The 12,526-nt window shown below is 42.6% G+C and overlaps 1 protein-coding gene across 1 annotated transcript; it reads right to left on the bottom strand.

The window, feature by feature from the left end:
• Positions 1 to 781: 781 nt before the first annotated feature.
• Positions 782 to 12,512, bottom strand: e2f1 (E2F transcription factor 1). The gene is made up of 7 exons (XM_038304912.1): positions 11,192 to 12,512; positions 10,860 to 10,959; positions 6,434 to 6,653; positions 6,174 to 6,326; positions 4,307 to 4,421; positions 3,934 to 4,216; positions 782 to 1,732 (listed from the first exon to the last, which is right to left on the bottom strand). The coding sequence occupies exons 1-7, from the start codon at positions 11,441 to 11,443 to the stop codon at positions 1,491 to 1,493; spliced, it is 1,365 nt and encodes a 454-aa protein (XP_038160840.1). The 5' UTR covers positions 11,444 to 12,512; the 3' UTR covers positions 782 to 1,490.
• Positions 12,513 to 12,526: the final 14 nt, after the last annotated feature.

Consider the following 12,526-nt stretch of genomic DNA (forward strand, 5'->3'; position numbering starts at 1 on the left):
TTAACGGTTTTGACGTAATCTCTATAAGCCCGTTATATTTCACTTATATTAGTCCCCTAAAGTTCATCAGATTTAGAAGAGCTGCCAGTTAGCAACAAGTGACTCTCCGTTTCCATGGCTACAAGGATGGATGACCCTGCTGCTGATGAGAGGAAGTCTCACCGATTCTCTCTGCCGGATCAAAAGGTTGCATCTTAGGCTCACAGGGTTTCAGTGTCAATGATTAAACTCTATTTAACCAACTGTTGGGTAAGGATGCCGGAGAGAAAACCCCCTCAGTCCAACCATCACAAACGTAAACTTTATCTGGGATGTGTTGCTTTGCTCAGATGAGACTAAAGCTGCTTTAAAAATCCCGGTTCTTCAGTGAACCACTTGTTCATCGACCTGTGCAGGGATGTGGGTGTTTTAGCAGCTGGGATTACTAAACCTCCACCTGGATGAACTCATTTCCAATTTAAGGTCGACATTCTCAGCATTTCATCTGCATCGGATTCTGCTCATGAGCACATTTCTCAGGACATATGGACACCGAAGCCTCATTTGGGCGGTTCGGCCCACTAAAGGTCACCATGAACAGGCGCAGGGATGGGTTCTATGGCCAGACCTGCATCCATTAGAGGAATAAGAAGACAGATAAAAAAGCGTACCGACAACCACCCTGTTGGTCTTTAAACCAGTTTTAAAACTAAAATAAGAAAGTTTGAGATTATGCTGCTGGAATAAAAGATGAAACTATTATTTCCCTACATCTCTTAGTTCAAAGGTGCTATTAACCGTAAAAACAAGCATAATTTCTCCTTCAAAACCAGCTAGTTGACCTTCACTGAGGTCCAATGGTTGCAGTCGAAGTAGCTGATTGGCCTAATGGTTTGACAAACCTTAGAAATAATCCAGTTTTTCAGGATTCCAGTGTCTGGGAGAAACTTCCATGCTGTAATTACCTTCTGCTAGATGAAGAAAATAAAAATAAAGCTTCCCGTTCTGACAGAAAATCCTGCAGAACGCTGGGATGCTTTCAAAAAGCAAGTTGCTCTAATGTCCCTGACAGTTCATACTTATTCCAGATTCAGCAAAAACTGCAAACTTATCATGAATCAGTAATGGGGAAACTTAAGGTGACACTGCTGCAACTCACCCACCCCCCCACAGGCTACTTGGACAACACAACATCTAAAAACAAAAAAAAACAAACTTGGTACGAAATATCAAAATAAACATAAATAATTTAAATAGCTATACTAAAGCTAAAATCTTGGTCTAAATAAAAAGAAAAACAGTCACAGAGAAGTGCTTATATTGTTATGTACAATTAAGGGCAATCATTTTGAGATTTGGTAACCAGGACACGGATTACTCGATTTCCCGCAGCAAAAATAAAACGAAGCCGATGGTGCCGTGAAGCGTTGGTTCACAGCTCTCCTTCAGAGGAAACATTAAGTCTTACGTTGGAAAAGATTGAAGTTTATCCACTTCCTCTCGTTCTTTCTCTACCCGTCCCCCAAAACGTGCGACAAGTCACCAAAGTCACAATCGAAGAGTTCACTGATTCCTTCGTGGTCCTCCAGCCCAAAGTGGTAGTCGTGGTTCTGGGGGGGAGACAGGTTGATGAAGCTGTCCAACGGGAGAGGAAGGCCTTCTCCGTTCAGGAGGTCCGAGGACGACAGGGGCGACAGGTCAAAGTCCCCGATGTCCCCCAAGCTGGAGAACGGATCTCCTCCCAGAAGCGACTCTGTTCACCAAAACAGAGAAGTGAAAAAAACGAAAAAGCTACAGAACCACAAAACATGCTGCTGCCGTTTCCTACAATCAGAGACATAATTTTAAACAGAGAAGCTTAACTCCCATCAACACAGCCTGTAATAAACTATTAAAATAGTTTATTGCAGGATGATGATCTTATTTAAATAAAAGCTGAATCCTGTGGAAGGCAGCAGTGATGAAGGTCCAGGAGGACGTCTGCTTCTCCTGCAGCTCCCTTTACCGTTTGCTGTGACTCATTAAACTGAACGCCAGGCAGCAGCGCCGCTTGATGACACCTTTTCCTTTTAATGCAAGAAACAGGCTTCATCTTTGCCAAATTGATGGTTTTTGTGCCGTTTTTAAGAATAAAGGACCTTTTTTTCAGCCCATCAGTCACATTTCTGTTCTGATTGATTTAGTTGCACTTTCCATATTTCAAAGAAGCGAATAACTGTGGATGTGGACGCATGATTCCCAAATATTTTCAAGATCAATGAAAAAAAAAAAAAAAAAAAAAATGTGGCCATTTTTTACTCTGCTGCTCAATCTCTGCTTTTCTGTAAACCGTTTGGGTTTTTTTACTTTCACAAAAAAAGAATACATTTTGATCTTTGATCAGCTTCCTGAGGAAAAGCTACTCCACAGCATGATGCTGCCACCACCATGGTTCCCTATGGGGATGGATGATTCATTTTACTTTATCTGAGAAAAGCATCACCCTTCACCGTTTTTTTTCTCCTTTAATAAAGATCAGATTTGTAGAGAAATGAAATATATTTTTCTAATCAACACAGCTGAGGGGCTGATGCTATTGGTTAATACCCTTTTACCTCACTTCAAATCATTACAAAAGTGCTGCTCTTTGCTTAGATCAAATTACAGGAAAGAAGACTTTAAGCTAATTCAGTGTTTTCGCTTCAGGTATTTGATCGTGGCTCAACGCAATTAACGAATGACAATCAATACCTTAAAACAATGTTTTTTTGTTTGTTTTTTGCGGCACTACTAGCTCGTTTTTTGGATAGTAGGCTGAAAGGAAAGGGGGTATGAAAGAGGGGGAGCGAAATGCGGAAAAAGGACCACAGGTCGGATTTCTTAACCTGGGTCGGCCGTATCGAGGACTAAGTCCTGTCCGGCTGTGTGCGCTAACCACTGCCCCACCGAAGCACGCCGCGTTAAAACAATGTTAATCACATGATACAGCAGACTGTATATTTGAGCACATACTCTAATCATAAACAGCTATTAGCTTTAAAGTCATATGGAAGCAGCCGTTCCAACCGCTGCATTTCTGAATTCTCCCGAGTGGTGCACAACTTTACACTAGGGAATAAAATGAATTGGTTGTTTATCATGGGATTGTTGTGGCGGAAGGTCAATTAGTTATCCGTCAGCTTGTACACATAAATTCTGCCAATCATATATCAATGGTCATTTGTCAATCAAATTTTTTCGGTCATAGCATATTGATTCATATGTCACAGCTAATATACGCAACGGATCTAAGAAATGAGAATCATTTCCTTTCCCATTGAGTTCCGTCTCAGTGTTTCACAGGGATGGACGTCTGTGTCTTCAGCAGGCGTAGAGCTAACAGAACTGGCAGCGTTGCGAGGCAAGGGCTCAAACATGTACGGCTGTAAGCCTTCTACACCAAACCAAGCTTCTGCCGCCCTGGCGTCCTCTTCCACAACATCTTCGTCCCCGCTTTCCTACTCTATATAAAAAATGTATGACAGATGAGACTCATCCATGACCTCCTACACTAAACTCTCCTCCTCTTGCATGTTTCCTTGACAGTGTCGTTTCTAAGTCACCAATTTAGTGCTACTTGGTCCCAATGGAATTTCCCATTGGGAACCTACTAGCACTAAGTTGCTAACCGGTTAGCAAGATGCTTCAAAGAAACCGGCACAATAAAACTTGCTTCTAAACCTTCCCCCGCAACAATCCTGCCCTCTTGATAATCAACCAATCACATTTGCTCTATTCACTCGTGTAAAGTCAGGCACTACTCGGGAGAATTCAGAAAAGCAACGGTTGGAACAGCCGCTTCTCTACAACTTTAAATATTTTCTTTCCTATACTAATATATAGTATTAGAGTTCATAATGTTTTTTACTTCTGCATTTGGTTCTCATCCCTGAGCTTCCCTCTGTCCCCCTCAGCAGCGTTTCTCTGAGCACTCACCTGTGTCCCCACCCAACGTGAGCGTCGACGTCTCCTGCTGCGATGCCGCCGTTACCGTAGACGAGGTGGACGCCGGAGATGATAAGCCCACCTCCAGAGCTGCTGCGGAGCTCTGAGGGAGTAGCTGCTCTGCAGCGTGTGAGGGGGGCGGGACGAGGGACGGGTCGGCGTTGCCTTGTGTAGGACTACCTCCTGTCACGGGGCTGCACACACCTGAGCTGTCTTCTGGACAGAGGAAGACGTCTATTGGACCCTGTGTGCTCTTGAGGGACACCTGGTAGCCCTGAAGAAGACAGACAGACGCAGGAGCGCCGTTAGATCGGGGGGAGCACGCCTCAAAGGGCAGAGAGAGAGCCAATTCCACCGCCCTCACCTCACTGGGCTCTGTTACTTGCATCTGCGTTTCAGGGGGAGCTCTGATCACCATAACCAGCTGGTCTGGGGAGTCAAAGGACTTCCTCAGGTCCTGACAGCGCACGTAACCCAGCGTGCTGAACGCAGCTGTTAAAGAACAAAAACTTCCCTCTACAGTTTGAGGTACTTCTGTTTAGATCGGAGAATAAAAACAACCGAATAAAGCTTCACATCTTCTGCTCAGCATAACCTTTTCCCTTTCTAGCATCACGTTTCAACCACACACCTCCATGTCGGGTATGGTGATGGAAGGGTCATGATGTGGGGATGTTTTTCATCAGTAATTAAGGGAATATAAACAGTCTAAATTAGTTGCTAATTTTCACTTTTGAGGAGTAAAATTGACAGAAAGTGACGAAGGCACGTCCATGAATTGGATTGGCCTAGTCAAAGCCCAGACCTAAAACCAAACAGGTCCAACTACAGCCATGGTAGGGTTAGGGTTAGCATAAAACTTCTGCGTTATTTTTGTATTTGTATTCGTCCATCACATAAAATCCAAACGTTTCACATAACAGAGTTTGTTTTTGTAGTTTCAGGATCAAATTTAGAAAAGTAGAAAGAATATTTATTTATCTAAGGCTACGTTCACACTGCAGGCCTTGATGCTTAATTTCGATTTTTTTTGCGTTGCCGTTCACATTTACAAATATATGCGACTTCTGTGATCTCCTGTGTGAACTGCAGTCATACAAAGCAAGTGTCCCGCATGCGCTGCAGAGGACGCCGTGACATCACAGGCCAGCATGCTCTGTGTTTACAGATGTAAACATGGATGGTAGTGCTGGAGCGCATCTAGCAATCTTACTCAACCATAAAAACACAATCTTTTCAAGATGGTTAAACATAAATACTGCTCCCCGCATCATCATCTGCCATGGTTGTTATTTTTCTTGCCGCTTCTGCGTATCAAGACGCATAATAGTGACGTTTGTCGGGTATTGATGACGTTCAGGTCGGATGAATGGGACCTGGTCGTTTATACACAGGTCGCATTTGAAAAGATCAGATTCATATCGGATTCAGGACCACATAGCCAAGTGATCTGGGTCGTATTGTTAAAAAAAAAATAAAAAAATCTGATCTGTGTTGTTCAGACAGCCATGAAAAGATCAGATACGGGTCCCAAAAAGATCAGATTTGGGCTAAGGCTACGTTCACACTGAAGTGACCCAAATCCGATTTTTTTGCCCATATGCGACCTGGATCTGATCTTTTAATGGCAGTCTGAACAACACTGATCCGATTTTTTTCCAATCCGACCCAGGCCACTTGGCTATGTGGTCGTGAATCCGATACGAATCTGATCTTTTCAAATGCGACCTGTGTCTGAACGGCCGCGTTGGAAATTATCCAACCTGAACGTCATCAATACCCAACAAACGTCACTATTCTGCGTCTTGCTACATAGAAGCGGCAAGAAAACCAACAACCATGGGAGATGATGATGCGGAGAGAAGTATTTATGTTTAACCATATTGAAAAGATTGAGTTTTAATGGTTGTGAAAAGACCACTAGATGCGCGCCGCCACTACCAGCCATGTTTACTTCCGAGAAAAGTAAACATGGCCTGTGATGTCATTGCATCCTCTACTGCGCATGCGGGACACTTGCGTGGTAGGACTGCAGTTCACACAGGAGATCACATACAAGTCGCATATATTTGGAAATATGAACGGCAACGCAAAAATATCAGATTTCGCAAAAAAAAAAATAAAAAATCGGAATTGGGCATTAAGGCCTGCAGTGTGAACCTAGCCTAAATGTCCCTCTAAGCTACGAAGCTGCTGTTCCTTTAGCTAACGAGGTCCGGTTCAAAGGATATTTCTTGTTCAGCGGGTCGTCCGTTAGAAGCCGGAGCTGCAGGGTGCATTTAGAAATAAGTTCATCCAATTGCTCCTCAGCCTTTGTGAGGTCGCACACTTCCTTCTGCAGCTCCTTGTGCCGGGAAACCAGGTTGGCATCAATTCGATTGCCACTGCAGAAGGTCACACAGATTAGAGGTTAACTGTGGGAGGCTGTTTTCAGGAGCTCTATCTAATCAAACTTTGATCTATCCCAATGTTTTCTGTGGTTAATACTCACAGCCATTGGATGTTGTTCTTGGACTTCTTGGAGATGAGCTGGATTCCCTCCAGGACGTTTGTGATATCGTAGATGCGCCTCTTCTGGACATCCAGGACCTGAGAGGCCCAGTTCAGGTCCACCACGCCGTCGGCCGACTGGGACAGCAGGTCCAGGAACCGCTTGGTGGTCAGGTTTAAGGACGTGTCGTAGCGGGACTTTTCCGTCGAGTTTCGAGGAACTGCCCAGAAAAAAAAAAAAGATAAAAACTGTTCTTTATTTTTAGATTTGGGACGTTTATTTAACTGATCGTCTGCAACCGGACAAACTTTCTTAGAGCTTCTGCTTCTTTAGTTTCAGAATCCTCATCAAAACCTTTACCATTTCATCTTTTTTTATATCAAAACTTTAAACATCTGCCTGACCAGGTTATTCCTAAACACCGAGTAAAGTCTAATTAGGATGAAGGCTTACAAGCATTAGGATGCTAATGCTTGTAAGCCTGAATTACATTTATATTCATTATGTTTCGATGCCTCTAAGGAAAAGCTCAGGAGGGAGGATCCACCAACAGGTCAACTAGCCATGAACTTCCCAAATCTGGGCTTCATGGAGGAGAAGAAAACCAAAACCTGTGTCCCAGCAAAGAGAAGTCTGGAAATCCCTTTCATGAACCGTGTGACTTCACCGTGGCGTTAAAACTAAGCAGGAGGGAATATAAATGGAAAATTATTAGTAGATATTTCAGGACCCCAGATGTTGTTGCCAAGATGGATCCTAGAGTACAGAGCTTGTGTTGGAGAAACTGTGGCCCAGCGGTCCCCAATCATACACATATTTTTTGGTCATGTCCCAAACTTAAAAACTTTTGGGATGAGGTGTACAGGAATATGAACCAGATCTTCATGGAGATTATACCGAGGGATCTTACTGTTGCGGTATTTGGTATTATACCGGAGAGTTTGCAAGGATGTGCCAAAACTTATCTGTTGAATGTTCTTTTTACAGCAGCCCTGAAATGCATTACAATCAGGTGGATGCAGTTGGAGCCTCCTTCCTATGACTTATGGGTACAAAAAGTAGGAGAAATGTACAAAATGGAAATGATAACCTACTCATTAAGACCTTAAAAAAACCACCTTTAGCCTGCGCTGGGGGCCAGCAGGAGCTATGTTGATGTAAATAAGCCCAACAAGTTTGTCTCTTGGCATATGGTGTTTAGCTATTCCGCCCAAAGTGTATCCTTATTTTAGGGTTTCAGGATGATGAGCCTACAAATTTGAGGCTGAGATCCTAAGATATCGAGCTAAGATGTTCATTTTATGGAAAACTGTATATTGTCTACTTTTGTGTTATGTACCATTTGTGTGTGGGTGTACAATTGCTCTGTAAAAAAAAAAAAAAATAATAACAAAAGTATAAGTTCTAAAAAAAACTAAGCAGGAGCTGGTAATGTGATCAGCTCAGTCATTTTCCTGCTGGTGGAAGAGTCAGTTATAGTAAATCAGCCTCACAGTCCAACAGTCTGTGAGGAAACAGAGGAAGAGCGCCTCATTACTTCTGACTGGGACTGTAGAAGCTTCCTGTTTGGCATGAAGGAAACAGCCAATTAGAAATTAACAATTAACCTAAGAAGAGTAAAGAAGGAGCATTGTTGAAGCTACCAATAGAATTCTGGCCTCATGGAGGAGGAAACAATTCCTCCATGGCTCCATGAAGCAGACAGAGCCACAGTCCCTCCAAAGGATCGAGTGCAAAGGAGGAGACTTAATTTAGACCTGCGAATGAATGACTCTAGATTTGACCTGGATTCGTCACATTTGATTCTGATTAACCAGAGGTTTAAGCTGTTTAATCTCCTGATTGCAGCTCTGACAGGTGAAGCACAGGATGTGGTTTTATGCTCAGGCGAGGTTTCCAGACCATTGGTTCATATCAACCTGCTATGGTTAGCTGTAGCTTGATGATAACGACCGCATAGATCTCTAACTAAACGCCACATTAAACCTATTTGGGTGATTTCTGAAAATTTATTTTAATATGCATCACGTCTTATTGTCGTCATGTCAGCTTTCTCAGAACACACAAGGTTGGTCAAAATAAAAGCACATCTGTTCATTTAGAAATGTAATAAAGATATCGAATCTTGCTAATGATTTCATACCAAAGGTAGCTGAGAAATAGGAGGTAGAGTGAACGGTGATCCAGTGGAAGAGATTTCACTGTTTCTCCTTGGATCTACCTTTCTGAAACCTCATCCAAACAGTCAGGTTATCCTGAGATATTTTCATTATCTATGCTGCTATAAGGTTGGGCTGCTGGAGGACAGGGGGACCATTTTTTCATCATTCTGCTTCCTTCTGTCTCTCCCATTCTGCAGTATTCGCCGTGTCTGTGAATACTGCAGAGACACAGTGATGGGTGTTCCCCAGCAGGGTGTTCCTGCTGGGGAACACCCATCACCTTATGTTCTCTCATTGTAGCTTCATCAGGTCTTTTCCCTTTGATTTTAACTCCATCCTGGATTGGAATATACTGTAAGCTGAGCTGCTGCCATCAATATCTCTGTCTATAGATGTTCGAGTAAGGGCTGTTTTTTCCATTGTAGTCCTGTTTCTTTAACTCCTTCATCCTATAATTAGAACTGGCTCGGAGCTCTTCTGTCTGGCTGTGTGTTTCCTTGAGCTCTGTGGAGCTAGATAGAAATTTCCTTTTGCATATCTGCTTCTTTCTGTAGGTCTGCTTCTGTCTCCTTGAACGCCAGTCAGTAACAGTGGAAGGCCACTGACACAGAGCCTGGTACCGCTGGAGGTTTCTTCCTGTTAACAGGGACTTTTTACACTCCACTGTAGCTGCATGGACGCTCAGTGTGAGGGATTACTGAAGAGTCAACAGCAAAATGCAAACAAAAATATCGCTTCAGGCTCATCCAGGAGGAGCGCGTCCTGCAGGCCAATGACTCGATGCAAACCACTATTTTTTTTCTTTTCAGAGACAATACAGTCAGATTGGTTCAAAGTTTCTGTAAAGTGTCTTAAGAGGAAATGTTATGAAATGGTGCTTTATAATTAAACTAAACTTAATTGAATTTACTTACATTTAATTGGAAAAATTATAAAATATGTCCAGAAAGAGATCATTCACCCTGTGGTGGAATTATCTACTCCGCCCGCCCAGCTCTATCTGGCACATTTCAGTAAAACTGTTGTTTACACAAAGAATTCTCTAAATTAAACTGAAATTCGATGAATATGCTAAATTTAGATGAGTTTAATGGACACAAAAATAGAATTTTTAAACAAACCTGCCTTCTGATTTGCATATATATATATATATATATATATATATATATATATATATATATATATATATATATATATATATATATATATATATATATATATATATATATATATATATATATATATATATATATATATAGGAGAAAACGCTGTGAAAATGTGAACCCTGCTGCCTTCGGATCTGACCTCCACTCAGACTCACTAGAGCACTTAGATGGAAGTGAGCACATGCACAAGGACCCCATAAGCAGACAGAAAGCTGCCTTGGAAAGCAGGGGTGGAGTCACCAGGTTCAGAAAGTTTCCTAAATGGTTGGTCTGTCAAGCCAACAAAGATTTATTTTTATTTTTTTGCTTTTTATGCTAAATAAAACTGCAAATTGCAGCTGCAGGTGGATTAGCACAACGTCTCATTGGCCCAATCTACTAGTTTGCAAATTACAAGGAGATATAAACATCACCTCCCACACATTTCTCCACACTTGGAGAAATGATAAAATGAAAATGTAGTGGTCTTAACAAGGAAAGAATCAAAACAGAAGATCTGGATGCAGCAGAAAGAAAAAAAAGCTTACCTACCCAAACTATCCTTAATTTAAATATATAAAAACATCAAATAGAATAAAACAAAACCCAATGCACTGGCTGTTGATGGTGTGTTTGTGACTATTGTACAAAACCTTTAAAGTTGTTTTGGAAATATTTCCATTTGGACAATGACTCGGATCCATTCTGGTACCATTTTAAAAGTCATTCATAGAAAACTTAGGGAACATCTGGACTAACACGTCTTTAAGGCGTCCATGAAACAGCTTAATTAAATTAATCAGAGTTAAAAAGCTACATCATAATTCCTTTTTTTCAGTTCATAATCCTTCTACGTGGAGCTAGACTAAGTTATAAAACTCTAACCCAATAGTTAGAGGTGATAAAGTGATGATGTGTGGGGTGAGAATAGACAGAATGGTTGTTATTATAACCCAAACCACTGAGCCCAGCAGAAACAATGGAGGACAGGCTGCTGATCAGGTTAAATAAAGGAGCAGCTGCTGTTAGAACAATGACAAAAGGCTGATGTATATGTGGGTTGGAACACAGATGAATGCCCCTCTGTGATTTTTTATTTTTTTTTGTGTATGTGTATACCTCTAGGAGGAGCAGGTGTGGAGGGTGTAACTTGGCCTGTGGTTGGTCGTGTAGTGCTGACATACTGATGATCGCTATCCAGGTCCAACTTCCTCTTTACCTGATGAGACGGTTGGATGAGAAAAAATGTTTTATAGTGTTATTACATGGTATTAGATTATGTAAAGCAGACACCGAAGGAAAACAGACTCTATGCAAAATAAGATGCCTTCAAGCAACAGATGGTGAGGTTAGGAGGAGCTCTGCTGCACAGAAGAGCATGAAACTCTTAATTCAACCACTTCCCTTCTAACTCTTTCACTTCCTTCTCCCCCGCCCCCCACTCGTCTTACCGGAGGTCTCCCCAGGATTGGCCGTCTCTTGTCCTGGACCCCAACGTCAGCGGGGCCCTGCGGCGTGGCAAACAGCAGGATCTCCCCTGTGCTGCTCGGGGCGGCGGCTGGGTGGAGTCCCTCATTGCTGGGGCTGGTGATGATCACTATCTGATGGTCCTCACCCAAATCAATACCTCCAGAGTTCAGCAATGTCTCAAAATCTGCCAGCAAATCCTCCGACGTGTGCCCTGTTATCAGAGTTTCTGACATGGTCCCCCTTCACTAGAATCTGGACGTGCTGAGCTGTGACACACTGCAAAGCTGTGGTTGAAGAATGGATCAGCTCCTACTGGCATCTGCAGAGTCCTGAGAATGTTCTGCTGCTAAAGGGACATTTCTACAGGATGTGTTCAGAGGAGTTCAGGGCCAGTTCCTCAAGAGCTGGTTACAGTTTAAATGTTTATGGCTTCAATTTAAAGCTAGAACTAAATAAAATGAAGATCAAAGATGAAACAAAAACACAGGATGTTCTACCAAACTGAAATTGCCAACTGAAGCAGGAAGAAATTGCTTAATTGCATAATACGTCACACGTCTACAGGCTGAGAGGGAGAAATGTTATTAAATATATTTTTTAAAAGCGACGCAGGCAGTAAGAAAGGCAGGTGATGATCGAGTTTGCTCAGGATCAAGCTAATCTTTTGTTTTCGTGTCTCCTGTCAGCAGAGTCCGGCCGCGGCCTGCCCTGCTAACAGGCTAACTTCTAGCCCAAAACCACAAACACTCCCACAAGTTCAGCTAAATGAGCCAGTTAGCAACTAAGCTAGCACTTTACAACCTTAAAGCGACATTATCTTATTTTACCTGGAAGACAGAGCGAAATTATCAAGCTAGGAAAACTTTGGAGCAGCCTACAGAAGTTAGCTTATCAACATGAAATATCTACAAAGCAGAAGCATCGCCGCGCGCCCAAATCATCTCCATCAGTAAATGTTTGAAACTAAGCATCAGTCAGAGAGAAAGTACAATAATTAGGTGGCAAATAGATATACAGGGTAAGTTAGCATGTTAGCTTTAGCCGCAGGTCCTCTTTACCCTCGTTTTGTTGGGGCACGCAGGAAGCGCTCCGTCAAAACATGCAAAATAAAGCGAATTAAAACAGCCGGAATCCACGCGTGTTCATCCACGCAGCAGCATGCGGGCCACGGCTCGCTCACCACGGGGTGCGGCCGGTCTGTGAAAGCGTCCCCGCAGCCCACTTATCGGCAGTTTTTTGTTGTTATTGTTCCAGCTGATCGACACCCAAACAAGCTGTTTTCGCGCGAAATCTTTTTTGCCGCGAAACCTGCACGT

Source organism: Cyprinodon tularosa, unplaced genomic scaffold (genome assembly GCF_016077235.1).
Source record: "Cyprinodon tularosa strain WSP-4 unplaced genomic scaffold, ASM1607723v1 ctg547, whole genome shotgun sequence".
NCBI lineage: Eukaryota > Metazoa > Chordata > Actinopteri > Cyprinodontiformes > Cyprinodontidae > Cyprinodon > Cyprinodon tularosa.